The sequence below is a fragment of the Quercus lobata genome, chromosome 4 (assembly GCF_001633185.2).
Source record: "Quercus lobata isolate SW786 chromosome 4, ValleyOak3.0 Primary Assembly, whole genome shotgun sequence".
Classification (NCBI taxonomy): domain Eukaryota; kingdom Viridiplantae; phylum Streptophyta; class Magnoliopsida; order Fagales; family Fagaceae; genus Quercus; species Quercus lobata.
In genome coordinates, this window is record NC_044907.1 from 763536 (window position 1) to 780443 (window position 16908).

The 16908-nt window shown below is 36.2% G+C and overlaps 1 protein-coding gene and 1 long non-coding RNA gene across 3 annotated transcripts; one reads left to right on the forward strand and one right to left on the reverse strand.

The window, feature by feature from the left end:
* The first annotated feature begins 597 nt into the window (after window positions 1–597).
* On the forward strand, window positions 598–14510 carry LOC115983970 (myosin-12-like). The gene is made up of 40 exons (XM_031106840.1): window positions 598–721; window positions 825–953; window positions 1801–1944; window positions 2038–2183; window positions 2278–2434; window positions 2508–2566; window positions 2673–2832; window positions 2913–3062; window positions 3143–3279; window positions 3373–3519; window positions 3806–3907; window positions 3975–4032; window positions 4112–4213; window positions 4304–4341; window positions 4616–4742; window positions 4826–4996; window positions 5081–5212; window positions 5316–5422; window positions 5713–5773; window positions 5895–6072; window positions 6586–6791; window positions 7416–7535; window positions 7661–7759; window positions 9008–9223; window positions 9821–9960; window positions 10037–10138; window positions 11029–11134; window positions 11316–11363; window positions 11442–11501; window positions 11617–11787; window positions 11990–12145; window positions 12223–12429; window positions 12509–12658; window positions 12740–12810; window positions 12913–13012; window positions 13093–13149; window positions 13239–13295; window positions 13603–13683; window positions 13929–14011; window positions 14100–14510. Exons 1-40 carry the CDS (start codon window positions 719–721, stop codon window positions 14221–14223), a joined length of 4662 nt encoding a protein of 1553 aa, XP_030962700.1. The 5' UTR covers window positions 598–718; the 3' UTR covers window positions 14224–14510.
* Window positions 6579–16895, reverse strand: LOC115983971. 2 transcript variants are annotated; one of them, XR_004090324.1, is made up of 5 exons: window positions 16555–16895; window positions 14567–16475; window positions 14105–14202; window positions 12634–12743; window positions 6579–6666 (listed from the first exon to the last, which is right to left on the reverse strand). It is a non-coding gene; the product is annotated as an uncharacterized LOC115983971 (long non-coding RNA). The 2 variants fall into 2 exon arrangements; XR_004090323.1 differs by having other exon boundaries at window positions 14517–16475.
* Window positions 16896–16908: the final 13 nt, after the last annotated feature.

Sequence of the window (16908 nt, forward strand, 5' to 3'; positions counted from 1 at the left end):
TTTAATACAAAGTAAAGCAATGACCATTCAAAAGAAGATAACTCTTTATTTTTATGTGCCAAAATTTTAATCAAAATAATGCTGCTACTTAAAAACTCTTATGCACAACACCGTGATATGGGCAAAATTGGTACAGCCATTTTGGTGTTGATGCATACAATAAGCAAAGCCACAGCAAAGCGATTGATGCATACAATAAGCATTTATTTACTCACTGTACCAGGCCAGCTCCAAAGCCTCTTTCTTCTTCGTATGGCTTAAGCAATGGATTGTAGGTACACAGACCAGTACACAACTGACCCAGCTACTAATACTATATATTTCAATGATACAGTTTAATGGTTCTGAGGGCTTCTCTAAGTGCCAAGTCAGCATCCTATGTGGAATGAGCAGAAAAGTTGACAGCTTGACAAGGATTGAGTAAGGGAGAGAGGGGGGGGAGGTGAGGTGTAGCTGGCTACTCTGCCTTTTGCTTTTTTGAGTTACACCACTGGCATTTCCTCTGCTTTTGAATTCCTTTTTAACATTCTTTTCTACTTTCAGGTGTTGTAATATCATTCCTTAAAGAACAACACCATCATCCTCCAAAACGCTCTCTCTCTCTCTCTCTCTCTCTCTCTCTCTCTCTCTCTCTCTCTCTCTCTCTATCTCTTACACACACTCATCCTCTTATGTTCACTCTCCTTCTGAATTTTGATGATAATATAGACTTTTAGCAATGGTAAGCTTCCTGATCATGGTTTTCCTTCAGTTTTAATTTACTGACCTTTTTCCTTACAAGATGTTAGTTAACTTTTCTTGTTCTTATATGGACGGTGATCCAGGGAAGCCCAGTGAACATCATTGTTGGTTCACATGTGTGGGCAGAGGATCCTGAGGATGCATGGGTCGATGGTGACGTCCAAGAAATCAATGGCAGAGATGCCACAATTATTGCCACTAACGGCAAAACTGTATGCTTCTGCCACCTCCCATATTTCTGGAATTCGTAAAACCCCTTCGTTTATTTATTTCTTTATTCACTTTTATCATCTAGCAAGACAGATTTTTGTCCATCCTTTCATACTCTTCATGTTAATATAACATGCACTTTCAAACCGTATACATAACCTCATAGGGCTCCTCTGTAGGCACTTTGTATAACTTTACTGGAAATGACAACAGAGCTTATTGGATCCTCTATAGACTAGTTAGGATTAGTCACATGTATTTTACTAATAGTGAAAAAGTAAGAAAAAATTAACTCCAGGAGACGAACTTTTAAATAAAAACATAAAAGGTAGAAGATCTATAAAACAACCCATCACCACATAAATTTTTGGTAGTAAGGTTTATTGTAAAGCATGCATGATTTAAGAAACAATGAAACAGGATTTCAATAAGAACCGATGAGCCTCTAACAAGTATTCCTGTTGCAATGGAGAAAACTCAAAGAAAGGGGTCGTTAGGCACAAATTTGTTTTCTCAACTTAAAACAGAATTTATAATTTAGTTGGACTGTCAAGATGACTTTTTAACTTAAAAATCCATCTGCCACTAAAATTTTATTTGGGAGAATCAATGAGGATTTCTGTAGATGATGATAGGTCTTATGAAGTTTAAATTATTGACATCTCAAACAGCCTTGCATGATTTTCCTTTTTGGGTAAATTATACACGCACCAAGTGGATCTTGAACTCATGATCTCACCCTCCATCAAGCACTTGCAAGGCAAGGAGGTGCCAATTGAGCCAGAGCTCATTGGCCAAACAGGCTTGCATGATATATAAACTAAACATAGGCATTTGCCTCAATTTCAGATAATTGCAGACATTTCTAGTATATATCCAAAAGACACAGAAGCACCACCAGCAGGGGTCGATGACATGACCAAGTTAGCTTACCTCCATGAACCAGGAGTCCTATATAACCTTGCCTGTCGATTTTCCCTCAATGAAATATATGTGAGTATCTACCACCTACCCAACACCACTGCAGTGAAGTTATTTTGTAATGAAAGATATAAGAAATCTGACAAGTAACGATGAAATAAACAGACTTACACTGGGAACATTCTCATTGCGGTGAATCCTTTTCGGAGACTGCCACACTTGTATGACATCCACATGATGGAGCAGTATAAGGGAGCTGCCTTTGGAGAGCTAAGTCCACACCTTTTTGCCGTTGCAGACACTTGTTACAGGTATATAAACAGTGTACAAACTGGCTTTGGCTCAACCAGAGTATTGTTCTTATCTTCGAAGAAGTAGAATTGACTCATTAATTTCAAATACCAGGGCAATGATAAATGAACAGGGAAGCCAATCCATTTTGGTAAGTGGAGAGAGCGGAGCTGGTAAAACAGAGACAACAAAAATGCTCATGAGATACCTTGCGTTCATGGGGGGCAGATCTGTTACAGATGGAAGAACAGTAGAACAACAGGTTTTGGAGGTGAGTTTAAACTTCTGTTTGTAAATTACTATTTCCAATTGATAATTAAACAGTAATTTTTCCACATCTTCAGTCCAACCCAGTCCTGGAAGCATTTGGCAATGCCAAAACTGTGAAAAACAATAATTCAAGGTGATATACTTTCACACTCTTTCTTTTATTACAGAGACTTTTTTTAGAACTTTTTTAGAATAATTTTCTTTCTGGTTTTACTTACAATAATCTGTGGTTTTACCAGTCGTTTTGGTAAATTTGTTGAGATTCAATTTGATAAGCACGGAAAGATATCTGGTGCTGCAATTCGTACATATCTTCTTGAGAGGTCACGTGTGTGCCAAGCCTCTGATCCAGAGAGAAACTATCATTGTTTCTACATGCTCTGTGCAGCACCACCAGAGGTGACCTCCGTACATTTTCCTACTCAGCAACCAAGTCAGGCATAACAAACATTTAGCTGAACTATATTGTCGCCTTACAGGATGTTAAGAAATTCAAGCTGGGGGACCCAAGAACATTCCATTATCTTAATCAATCAAATTGTTATGAAGTAGCAAATGTAGATGATGCGAGAGAATATTTGGAGACAAGAAATGCCATGGATATTGTGGGGATCAGCCCAGATGAGCAGGTGTTGAGCCTTTCAATGTTAATAAATAGAAGATTTCCTTTGTCCATTAATAAAATTAACAGAGATGGTGCTATCTGTAGGATGCTATATTCCGTGTGGTGGCTGCAATTCTACATCTTGGAAACATTGACTTCATAAAAGGGAATGAAGTTGATTCTTCGAAACTGAAAGATGAGAAATCAAAATTCCATCTTCAAACTGCCGCAGAGCTCCTCATGTTAGAACTCTGATCTATTTGGACCACCTTAAAAAAAATAAAATATCTACATTCTAATGATGCCTCTCCATGGCCTCCTGCATACTTCTTCAGGTCTGACGCGAAGATGCTAGAAGACTCACTCTGTAAGCGTGTCATAGTGACTCCCGATGGTAACATTACAAAACCACTGGACCCAGGCCAAGCTGCCCTAAGTCGTGATGCCTTGGCAAAGACTGTATACTCCAGATTGTTTGATTGGTAAGCAAACTAGACTCAACTCCTTTAATTAATCTGTCAATAGCAATTAGTGACGTCATCCAGGCAAGTAGCAATAATACTCCAACATGAAAATTTAAACATGTCTAACACAGCCAAGATCAAAGTGAAGCAAAGTTACATAGGAAACCTGATACCAGCTCAACGAATAGGCAATCATGACTGTCTCAGAACCAAAACCAATTTGATTTCTAATTTGTTCAGAAAAAAATTTTATTTGACTGGACAAGGACCGAATTAAATTGAGTAAATTCTTGAACTATGGCAGGATTGTGGATAATATAAACAGTTCAATTGGCCAAGATCCCAATGCAGTAAGCTTAATTGGAGTCCTAGATATTTATGGCTTTGAAAGCTTCAAGATCAACAGGTACATAATAAACAGAAAAACATTATTACAATCTACAGAAAGATATATTGAACATTACTTTCGGTAGTTTTGAGCAGCTATGTATCAACCTCACAAATGAGAAGTTGCAACAACATTTTAATCAGGTTAGAATGACATTATAGGTACAGTTTGAGCATCATTATACTGAAGTAATTTTATACTAACAAGCATCTTTCTTAACAGCACGTATTCAAGATGGAGCAAGAAGAGTACACAAAAGAGGAAATAAATTGGAGTTACGTAGAATTCGTAGACAACCAAGATGTTTTGGATCTTATTGAGAAGGTACCAACTCACAAAGAACATTGTATGTCCAACTAACACAATTTATATCTATTATATGGAACATGAAATATTGATTATATATCCTTACAGAAACCCGGGGGTATAATTGCTCTTCTTGATGAAGCCTGGTACGCATTTTTTCTACATGCAAATGAATATCTGTATCTAGAAACAGATGAAAATCACCTACTTATGAGTTATGAAGTAATTAAGCAGGTTCTAAACCTTGCACCAATGGCACATGCTACCTTAGATAAAAGGAGACATTATCTCCTCCTGACACCAAAAATAGAAGAAAAAATAGGAGAACTAATAAAACATTGAAAAACAAAGAAAATAAGAGATAGAGATAATGCATCAATATTGAAAACAAGGATACAGACAAGTTCACTTCTGCTGCAGTATGTTTCCCAAGGCAACCCATGAGACATTTGCACAAAAGATGTATCAGACATATAAAGGACACAAGCGCTTCAGCAAGCCAAAACTTGCCCGAACAGACTTCACAATCAACCATTATGCAGGAGATGTAAGAGAATTTTTCATTTCCACAACCATCCAGCTAAAGACAATAAAATTTGGTTTCTCATTTTAAAGCCTCATGCTCTACAGGTCACATACCAAGCAGACCAATTTCTTGATAAAAACAAGGATTATGTTGTAGCAGAACACCAAGCACTACTAGATGCATCCAAGTGCCCATTCGTCGCTAACCTTTTCCCTCCGCTACCTGATGAGACATCAAAGCAATCTAAATTCTCTTCCATTGGTACCCGCTTCAAGGTAAGCCTTTTTCCATAGAAGCATTATCAGATCTTGTAAACCCTGAGACCCTGACTTACTCTTGACTCAAACTTCAACAACCAGCAACAACTACAAGCTTTGATGGAGACACTGAACACAACAGAACCACATTACATCAGATGTGTAAAGCCCAACACAGTTTTGAAGCCTGGAATCTTTGAAAACTTTAATGTCTTAAACCAGTTAAGATGCGGGGTAACTAAAATTCCACTTCTACCCCACAGAATAAATTGCATTTCCCAGAAACTATCATATGTTGCACTGGTTGATAATGTTCCTTCAAATGATATTGTTGCAGGGTGTATTAGAGGCTATTAGGATAAGTTGTGCTGGGTATCCAACAAAAAGATCATTTGATGAGTTCCTTGACCGTTTTGGAATGCTAGCTCCAGATGTTCTTGATGGGTATAAACTTCTAAATTTAGAAAGTAAAATATTTATCTTCTGATTTTGTTTCACATCTTTATTCTATAGAATAGGAAGGAAGCCAGGACCTCAAGGTTGAAGGCTACAGTTTCCCTATTGAGCTGCATGCTCTAATTAACAAATACATACCTTAGCAAATACTCACATGCAATCAGGCAGATATTTGGATATAAATACCATTGATATAATTTCATTTTAGATGAATTTAGCAAAAATGATTTTGACTGTGTAGTTTCAACTTTGATAATCCACTGCTTTCTTCTATGCAGATCCGACGAAAAATCAGCCTGTATTGCCATCTGTGACAGAATGGGCTTGAAGGGCTATCAGGTCACTCTACACTTGGACCTACCTATATGACATGGCAATAGTTAGGATCATTGTGCACAAATTTCTCAAGAAAATTTTCATTATGTATTCTGATAGTTGCCTCCCTCATCCTGTATTTCAGATTGGGAAAACAAAGGTGTTTCTTAGAGCTGGGCAGATGGCTGAATTAGACGCGCGGAGAACTGAAGTCTTGGCTAATGCGGCCAGACGCATCCAAAGGCAAATTCGAACACATCTGACCAGAAAAGACTTCATCACCCTGCGATGGGCTACTATTAATGTACAGAAACTTTGGAGAGGTTATACTCTTTTTCCTATGTTATTCCATGTTGCATCATAGCACATAAATCAGAAAGTGTCTGTTAGAACTACCAAACCAGATTAATTCACCCTCCTATAATAGACAAAATGTAGGCTGCTTCATTTAGCAGTGTGTAATTAGGTATTTGGGTTAGATTTCTCAACCCCTCAACCCATATCTCTTTTTTCTCTTGTACTCCATCATCAGGTTGGTGGATTGGATTTCAGTTTGAACCTATAGAAAGGTCTTGATTACTTTGTTGTCATGCCTGAACTAGATATACAGTGTTGGCCCTCTTCCAGGAAATTTAAACTTTAGGCTATTTCAATAACCTGACTATCACCATTTCAGAGCCCTTTTCACCTTTGGTTGTTTGAGCTTGATATCCATTTCTGGTTTAAGCTTTTGAAACAATTGATTCCTAATCTATTTTGAGAAACTACCAACTTTGACAGTTATTGCTGGAAATAAATGTAAATGTGACAGTTTCTCTTGCCTCTTCCATATGCAGCACAAATAGCACGTAAGCTGTATGAACAGATGAGAAAGGTAGCTGCTTCAATCCGCATACAAAAACATGTTCGTGCTCACACTGCAAGAAAATTTTACACAAAATTACTAGCATCAGCAATTGTTATTCAAACTGGGTTACGAGCAATGGCAGCTCGAAATGAATACAGATACAAAAGAAGAACAAAGGCTGCAACCATCATCCAGGTAACTCCTCTGGCTGGGATAAATCACTAAAACATAAAATGCAGGGCTGCATAGAGAAAATGTTAAGATTGGAAATTATATTGCATCTAAAAAATTCATAATCAAGGATATTGTTGGAACAAGAAATGAAATTTAATATTTGATGATACTTAGAAATGCACCTTCATTGATTGGATGTCTTCATTTAAGAAAGTTTTTTAGAATTACAGAAATAACAAAGGAAAAAATTTCAAGATTCGAACGAATAAAAGCAATTGTGAAAATAATGATTCATACAAACTAGATTCAGATCCCTCTATTACATGCAACAACAACAACAACAACAAAGCCTTAATCCCAAAACTTTGGAGTCGACTAAAGATCCTCAAAAGACTAATTGGTTGGACACATGTTTTTTTATCTCCCCTTCTATCCTATCCCAAACAATACTCTTTGTTACTCCCTTCCATGTCCTTTTTACTACTTCTATTACATGCATGATAAATTTTGTCATTTGTCACATAATATAGATGGATTATAATTCAAGCCATCTGAGAAAGGTTTATATTCCAACATTGAATCATTCATCAATCAACAACCTTGGAGTAATATTATTGATTATGCTATTACTCATTCTTCTGACAGACTCAATGGAGAAGATTTCAAGCTCTTTCTGCTTATAAACAGCAGAAGAAGGCAAATCTAACACTTCAATGTCTTTGGAGAGCAAGGGTTGCAAGGAAGGAGCTTAGAAAGCTTAGGATGGTGAGCTTTACTTCTCATATAAGCATATCCTGGCACTTCTCTCCAATTCTTGGCTTGATTTATTCTCTAAGACTAGATTTATCTAAATTATGTGCATAGTAAAAATAAGAAACTCTCTGATGCAGGCTGCAAGAGAAACAGGGGCACTTAAGGAGGCTAAGGACAAGTTGGAGAAGCGTGTTGAAGAGCTAACATGGCGACTAGAATTTGAAAAACACTTAAGGGTATATTCTCCATCAACTACAAATATGTGAATAGGTTGGCGCAAGTCCAATTACACAAAGTCGAAAAGTATATCATTAAAGCAATGTGAATAGATTTTGACTTACTACCATCCTTTGTAGCTAGGCAATACCTCTTCCCCATTTTTATAGCTTACTACCACCATTTGATGAAAAAGGAAAAAACAAAAAAAATAAAAAATAAAAAACAAATGACATTTGATTTAAAGCATATGCTAACTAGTTACATATCCTGATGCAGGATCTTTTAGAAATCAGCACTATACTAGGTCTATTAATGAGTTTTGAGTAAGGATTGATTTTTTTTTTTTTTTTTTGATAAGTGAGTAAGGATTAATGTTAAAGAGTATTAGGTTAGAAAAGAATGACAATTGATGGCTGTTTTGGAGCGGAAACAGAGGATAAACAGAAAATAAAATAAATAAAACACTAGGCAATCACACCTAGGCCTTCCTAAGCAATCACAGCTAGTAGGAGAAGGTAATCACACCCTCAAAACTTAAATAAGCTGCTGAGATTTATCAATCAATCACCATTCAAATAACATTGAATACAATAAAGCCTTTATATAGAGGCCATTGTTAATCCCCTCCTAGAAGTATTTGGACTCTAAATAACATATTCTTAGAATGACTAGGAATAATAATAACAAACAAAAGAAGGATGTAATAGCTCCTAAACCAAATAAGAGGAGGACTCAAAACATAAACTAAGACTCATGGGCCTCTAGGACATCCCATTCCATAAAATATGGAAATTACCAAATTGCCCTTATTCTAGTAAACTTAATTGAAACTACTCTAAAGCTTCCCAACCTAAAACACTCAATGCTAAGACTCAATAATAACTAAAATAACCTATTAAAGGTGTCAAGAAAGTCCGACATCAAAACTAGACCACAAATCTTGATTCTTTTGGTATTTAATCTTCTTTTCCCTTGAACTCTTTCTTGTCTGCATCTTATCCACAGTTCTAGCTGGGGAGACTCAGCCATTTTTAACACGTCTTTGAATTGTAGTTTCAATTTAAGTCATCTAGATTTGGTTTAACAAAACCCTGAACCACTTCTCTGAACACATTTAAATTGTATCACATTTTCTAAGTTTCTGTCACCACATTCAGTCTAATCAATTCTACAGCAGTCCAGATCAATTGGAACATGTCAATTTGATGCTGAGTCCATAAATGAATTGGTCCACTATAGGTTCATCAGAAAACAATGTTTTGCAGATTGATCTTGAAGAGGCTAAAGGACAAGAAATTGCAAAGTTACAAAATGCTTTACATGAAATGCAAGGGCAACTGGATGAAGCCCATGCTGCAATCATTCGCGAGAAAGAAGCAGCAAAGCTAGCCATTGAAGAAGCTCCACCAGTCATTAAAGAGGTTCCAGTTGTGGACAACACCAAGCTGGAGTTACTAAGAAATCACAATGAGCAACTGGAGGTAACTTCCAAAAACTCTCTTTTAGCATTATCAGCAACAAATAACTTAAGATCTACATAGTCACGTAAGTATTGGACCATGACAAAGGATAAAATATTCAGGAAAATCTGAATATAAATATATAAGAAGAGAAAATATTAATTTGCTCACTTTATGTACGAAGATATGCCTGAAGTTGGCTTGATATCTCTTTTTTCAAAGTAATACATGAAAACGTAATTAAGTATAGTGAAAGAAAAGTTATCTCTCTAACATAATCTATTAACAGAAATAAAACTCCCTTAATAGTTAAAGAAAAGGAAAAAGAATTTCCAACTGTCAAAAGCCCTTGTGCGTGATATCCCCACAGAAGGTAACATCTGTTTTTACGCAGCTATATGTGGATAGTGCACCATGGATGAGAAAACTAAAAGTGAATGTAAAACCTTTAGATAAAAATCGTCAAACACAAAAGTTTTAGAGAATGGGAGAAGGATGAGTCCCACCACCCATAAAGATACCAATGCATTTGTGAGTGAGCATACATCTGTATAAATTCATGGACAAATTTTGCAGTTAACAAATATGGTGACAGGAGACTTACATAAATGTGTGTAGGGTGAGCTAGGAGAGCTGAAGAAAAAGTTTGAGGAATTTGAGGAGAAGTATTCCAAAGCTGAAAAAGAGAGCAAAACAAGGCTAAAAGAGGCAGAAGAAGCACAGCTAAAAGCAACGTTACTTCAAGAGACTATTGAAAGGTAGTCAACTAAGAATTGGTCATGACATCTCTATCATCAAAATCTAGGGTTTACTAACTTGTATTTATAATTTCAGATTAGAATTGAACTTATCAAACCTTGAATCTGAGAATCAGGTTCTACGCCAACAGGCTTTGGTAGCATCACCAAAGGAGGACATCTCTGAAGAACTGAGAATGTAAGAGCAAGCAATTTTTTTTTTCTTGGGCCCTCCTTCACGGGGGAGGGGCATGAGTGGGGTTCTTAAGAAATTTGATAACCTTTTTACTATTTTGTCATGAGTAAACATCAGAAACTTTAGGAAAATCTGAACAATTGATCTCTCAAGAAGATCAAAACTACAATGTTTGTCAAGTGAGAAAAGGAAAATGCCAGATATGAGCTCATTTTATTTTGTAGAAATCGGTAAACTTAAATTAGAAAATTGTGATTGACATATTTCTCTTTATCACTACGCAAGGTGATGACAACAAGGGGACAAACATATATAAATCTAGTTCAGGGACAGCTAATACCTTTGTTGAATATATATTTATACAATATATAAATAACAACTAGACCATGGACATTTAGACATATCATCAAAACATTTATTTTTAAACCACAGCTTTTCTTGAATGTGGCTCCTTATCAAGTGAATTCACCAAGGGAATGATTTCATTTAAGTGATGTTAGAATATTCATGTATGAGATGTGAGGTTGTTAAGTGGTCAAGTCCCACATCAGACTATAGTGACAAGAGTAAATAGTTAACATAACATTGTTCGTGCCTAACGTACTAACTTAATCATTTGGGTTAAGGCGGTGTTCCAACATGTTGTATTAAGCCCTTAGAAAGAGGCTCCCTAAGGTATTAATGTTCAACTCTCACAAACCCAAGATCTTAACAAGTAATAAATACAGCCAATAGTGCAGTAGAAGTTACTCCATGACATAAACCAACTACAAGATTTTATCTACAGTTCCACTTTGTCAAAATGTGTTGTTTAGGCCACTAGCTCAGCTCACAATGAGCTTTAGGAACATACTCAACATAGCACATTTCTGAAAGTTTTACTTTTGGTCCAGCCTCAAGAGTAAGATTGCAAGTTTGGAGTCAGAGAATGAATTGCTTCAAAACCAGGCAGTTGTGAAGCAGATAGCTACACCTGAGAGGCCACTGCCACAAGTCAAGGTACAATACCTTTTCTTTTCTTTTTTTGTGGGGGGGAGGGCGGGTGTTAAAGAGGGTGCTTCCATTTTTCCTTTTTTGGTAAAGTTACTTCACTGCCAACCCCAAAAAAATTGGCACTAAGGCTTGGTTGTTTTCGTGAAATTACTTCATTATTTGACACTATCCTTCGATAATGGTGCAGTGTTTGGACAATGGACATCAAAAAGACGAAGAACTTCAAACAACAAAGGTATCATGAACTTTCTTGGATAATAGATCATTAATGAATATACATTTCCAATATGATGAGTTTATTCCTTTTTTTCAGGAATCAGAGCCTATTGCCCCCCTCCTAACTAGACAAAGATCACTCACAGACAGGCAGCAGGTATGTCATTGAAAGCTGAAATTATAAGCAGACACTGCAAATGTGGAAGTCTAAAAACTTATTTTAGTTTGGGTGGTCACTAATGAGTAAATTCATATTTATATCATTTGAACAGGAAAATCATGATGTACTACTCAAATATCTCATAGAAGATAAACGATTTGATAAGAATAGACCTATCGCAGCCTGTATTGTCTATAAAGCACTTCTCCAGTGGAGATCCTTTGAAGCTGAGAAGACAAATATATTTGATAGGATTATTCAAACAATTCGTTCATCCATAGAGGTAGCATACTTCTTTTTTTTATAAATAAAAATAATTTAAGTAAAAATATTACAAATTCGCTGGGGCCAGGGATGGAACCTGAGATCTCAAACCTTTTATAAAGCTTATACTGAAATGCATGCTTTCAGCATTTTAATTTATGATAAAGTGATCAACTTAATTTGACAGGTGTAATTAATTTTTCTATGTTATATCCTTGAAGGGTCAGGACAACATTGCTGATTTGGCATATTGGCTTTCAACAACTTCTACCCTTCTGTTTCTTTTACAAAGTACACTCAAGGCAAGCAATACAACCAGTTCAGCTTCTCATCGTAACCGAAACTCCCCAACCACCTTATTTGGCAGAATGGCACAAGTAAGTTTCCACAAGTGAATTCTTTTATACATCAAAGCTCGTGTGAACATTTACAATTCTAAATATGGTAATCTCAGGGTTTTCGTCCATCTTCATTGGGCACGGGAATTTCAAGCGGCTACAGTGGAATGGAGGGAAAACCGAATGAACAATTGAAAGTGGAAGCTAAGTACCCAGCCCTACTATTTAAACAACATCTAACTGCATGTGTTGAGAAAATATATGGGATGATCCGTGACAATTTGAAGAAAGAGATCAGCCAGTTCCTTAACTTGTGCATTCAGGTAAGCATCTTATGTAGGCAAAAAATTTAGATGACAACAAATCAACATGCAAAACTAAACTCTTAATTATCATAAACAGGCACCTAGATCATCACGGGTTAGATCAATAAGAGGGTCATCTAAAAGTATCCATTCAAATATAGTTGCAAAGCAACAAGCATCAAACATACATTGGCAGAGCATTGTTAATAAGCTTGATCATACCTTGGGTTTAATGTCTGGGAACCACGTAAGCATAATCCACTCTTCCACCGGTTCTTTTTCTGGTTTTTCCAATTTAGCAGATTCATCTGATTTTTGAGATCTTCAGGTACCTTCAATGATCACAAAAAAGATCTTTAGTCAGGTCTTTTCATTCATCAATGTACAGCTCCTTAATAGGTGAGTAGAGTTTCAATTCCAATCTATACAAGAGAAGTTTCAGAAAGGGATTGAATTCAGTTTAAAACCACTCATCAAAGTACCAAATTTATGGTCTGGCAGTCTATTGCTTCGTCGTGAGTGCTGCTCATTTAGCAATGGAGAATATCTAAAGGCAGGTTTGCAGGAATTGGAACATTGGTGTCTCAAAACAACGGATCAGGTAATGAAAATTGTTTGCACTTTTTGCCAAGACTGAAGAGCAGAGGAGGAGAACGTTATACAATTTTGTTGTTTTTACAGTTTGCCGGATCGTCCTGGGATGAACTCCAACACATAAGGCAAGCTGTCGGGTTTCTGGTAGATTTTCTTGAACCCGGATGACTTAGCCAATAAAGCTATTTAAAGCTAAAGATTTAGAATTATTTAAATATGCTTAAATTTTGCAGGTGTTACATCAGAAAGCTCAGAAATCATTGGATGAGATCACAAATGAACTCTGCCCGGTAACAGACTTAGTGCTACAATGAAAAGCATCTTGAATTTCTTTTAAATTCCCTTTGATAACCATTTCAGTCAGGATCTATTGATATGAAAATAAATAAAGATAACACTCTAATTGCAGTAATACTACTGCATGGATTAGTAGGATATTTTCATTAAAAACCAAAACAAGAAAAGGCTTAAAAGTGTATATCTAATCCATTATTTTTTAATCAGATTTCTCAGCTATCCAATAGAGGATAAAATTAAATTCTCAACTAGTGACAACACCTAGCTAATGGCTTTTCTTGCCTTTCCTATTCTCCATAGATATTGAGCATTCCACAAATATATCGCATTGGAACTATGTTCTGGGATGACAAATATGGAACCCATGGATTACCTCCAGATGTAAGTACTCTTGCAAATTTTGTTATACTAAGATAAATTTTATAATTCTAACATCATTTGAAATCATATGCTCTCTCTCACGAGTTTCATTGCTACGTACTAAGTATGTGGTTAGGAGACTTCAGATTACTTTGGATTATTTCCTTGCAGTCCTTAACTTAAGAACAAGAGACAAGCATATTAGTATTGATGCCAAATTGGGATCTTGGTTTTTAATTGTGTGCAACAATAATGGAAAATCTCAGGTAATTGGCAAAATGAGAATGATGATGGCAGAAGATTCAATTAATATGCCCAATAATTCTTTCTTGCTCGATGTTGATTCCAGGTAATAATTTACTTTTACAAATTCTCTCCTACCCATTTTAATTCCAAAAAAAAAAAAATGCTGATGGCATTGCTTGCAAAAATTTCAGCATACCGTTCTCAATGGAAGAGATGTTCCGATCCTTGAGTGACATCAGCCTCTCTGACATGGATCCACCACCCATTCTCCGACAAAGATCTGATTTCCATTTCCTGTTACAACAAACGGATTAGAGTTAGCACATGGATGTATTTAAACATGATGGTGTAATTACATGCGCATTCTTGCTTTTGCTTTGCCCATTTGCCTATTTGTAATTAGTTGCTTTTGCTTTTGTGGGGTGGGAGAGGAGAGAGTGATTGAGCGTTCAGGAATGTAATTTTTATTTATTATCTGTGTTTTTTTTTTTTGTTCATATTGTGGCAATTGGAGTGAATTTTTTAACAGAGAATGAAGTGGTGAATTTGTATATTAAAGAGAAATGAGAAGGAAAATCTTATAAAGTATCTGCTTTGTATCAACTGACTTTTTTCAATGTATTTGGAAAATTCTAGGGGTTGATCAAGGATTGCTCACGGCTGTCATCATCCGCTTAATACAGCTGTGTAGAGTGGAACCATGCACCACAAAAGCCCAAACCTTCACGTGACTTTCCTAAACAAGTAGCAAATACATATTGTTGATTTGAACAAAGTACACTAGTACTATTGTTGTTTTAACGTAATCCAATCTCAATTATAGAATTGAGTGGACTGAAAAACAGCACACACCAACACATATACACCATCTCTATTTCATTCATTTCATATGCCCTTTTCCCTGTCACATTTTGAAATCCTAAGTCAAGAGTTTTGATGCTGAGTATCAGAATCTGCGTGTGCTCTTGAAGCTGATCATGAGAGGAATGCAGACAGCAGACCTGAATATGTACAACCTCATAAACAAAAGAGGCACTTATGTACAATCCCACCTGCAAGAACCGTGTTTCACAGTTAGTGTTGGAAAGTTTGCATTTCCGGTTGGTTTTTGAAGCCATATTGGAATATGCAAATGAAATGAGTCCTTGAGCCACATCTTATTCTTTTTTAATAAGTAATAATACTGATTCAAAAAAATAAAATCAACAAGTACACATGAAGTATACTAGCTGAAGGTCACAAGAGTTCTAAAATTAAAATGAATGATAAAATCAAATAAATTTGAAAAAGAAAACTTCCCTGAAGCTACCATCCACTCAAGCAAGGTCTTCAAAAAATTTGATTTTTAATTCTAAAGTTTTCTGCTCAAATCCTTCAAAGCTCCTTGCATTTCTTTCCCTCCAAATGCACCACATTAAACATTGAGGGATGGGTTTCCATATTTCACAGCTCCAATGATGCCAAAATGACCTTGCCAACATGCTAGAAGATCAACCTTTCTAGGCATCACCCACTCCACCCCAAAAAGAGCAAAAGCCAAATCCCATAAATCTATAGCATTAGGGCAATGCAACAATAAGTGGTCTACTATCTCCTTGTCCCTCTTGCACATACAACAGCAGCTCACCAAAATAATGTTTCGCTTCCTCAGGTTCTCCACTGTAAGGATATTCCCCAAAGGAAAAACGCCACCTTATTGGGGACAAGCGGTTTCCAAATGCTCTTCCACGGGAAACTGTCAGAAACTAAATGAGCTAATACTCTATAATAAGATCGAACCTAAGTCCTCAAGCCACATCTTAACAAGTTATGTACTTAATAATCATGGATGCTACTCACTGTTCAGTCGGGAATACATAAATTCTCTCTCTCTCTCTCTCTCTCTCTCTCTCTCTCGTCAGACCTCCCGCCACCTGATATATAAAACATGTACTTCTACTTCACCTGTTTTACTTTCTTGGGACATCATTTGAGCTGCTCAATATAAACTGAGAAACTGCAAATAAATAAAAGAAGTTGCTTATCACAAGCAACATTCTTCAAAGTTATTAAAACAACAATGATTATTCCATAGAATGGCACTCATAATCATTTCCTAATAATCATCCCAGAACTCCCAAAGTCCAGTGCAAAAGGCACATCATTATTTGCTTGAGCTACCCAAGGATTGAACAACATTGTAGTTGACAGTCCAGGTGCAAGCCACAGGCTTTGTCTTCCAATTTTGTTTTAATATCTCCCACCCTCTCCCAAATCAACTTCAATACTTGTATCTTTCATCAGTAGTTCTTTGGGATCTCTATTTCCAGAATGTATTTTGCTTCATCATTACCATTCCTTGTCTTTAGGCCAATCCCACAAAGACCAAAAATGGCAATGACTTAAACAGCTGCTGTTAAACAGTCCAACAAACATTTCAGGAAATTCTTTGAACTTCTTCTTTTATCTCAAAATTCAATGTTATGTCCACAAGAATCTCTTGGCACTAAATAAGCACTGATGGAAGCAATGGCCGCGTGGCAATGAGAGAGAGTTTTCTGCTTCTTATTCTAACTTGCCTACCTCACCTAAGAAAGCAGCATAAAATGAGAAGGATCCTACCAAGATAGAAATAAAGTGAAGAAATGTTGAGATCAAATAGAATACCTGAAAGCCGCTTGGAGCAGAAAATAGGGACTTCTTTTAATTTCAACTCCAACTGTCCAAAATGATGTTTATGAACCCATCTTTGGTCTATTTCTCTGCCTCACACATCAGGTCTTACATGAAAATAACACTAAAATGATGGTTTCATCCATTCAACATGAAGACAAATCAATTCTGAAAAGCCAATTTTATAGTTCTGCAAATTAACAAATCTACTATTTATTGTGATTACAAAGATGTATATTGCATTTCCATAATGGAAAACAAGAAAGCCCAAAAGGATTGTCTCTGTTATTAAACAAAGGAATTCATGATTAATTATGACCAAAAATAAAAATAAAAATGACTAAATCC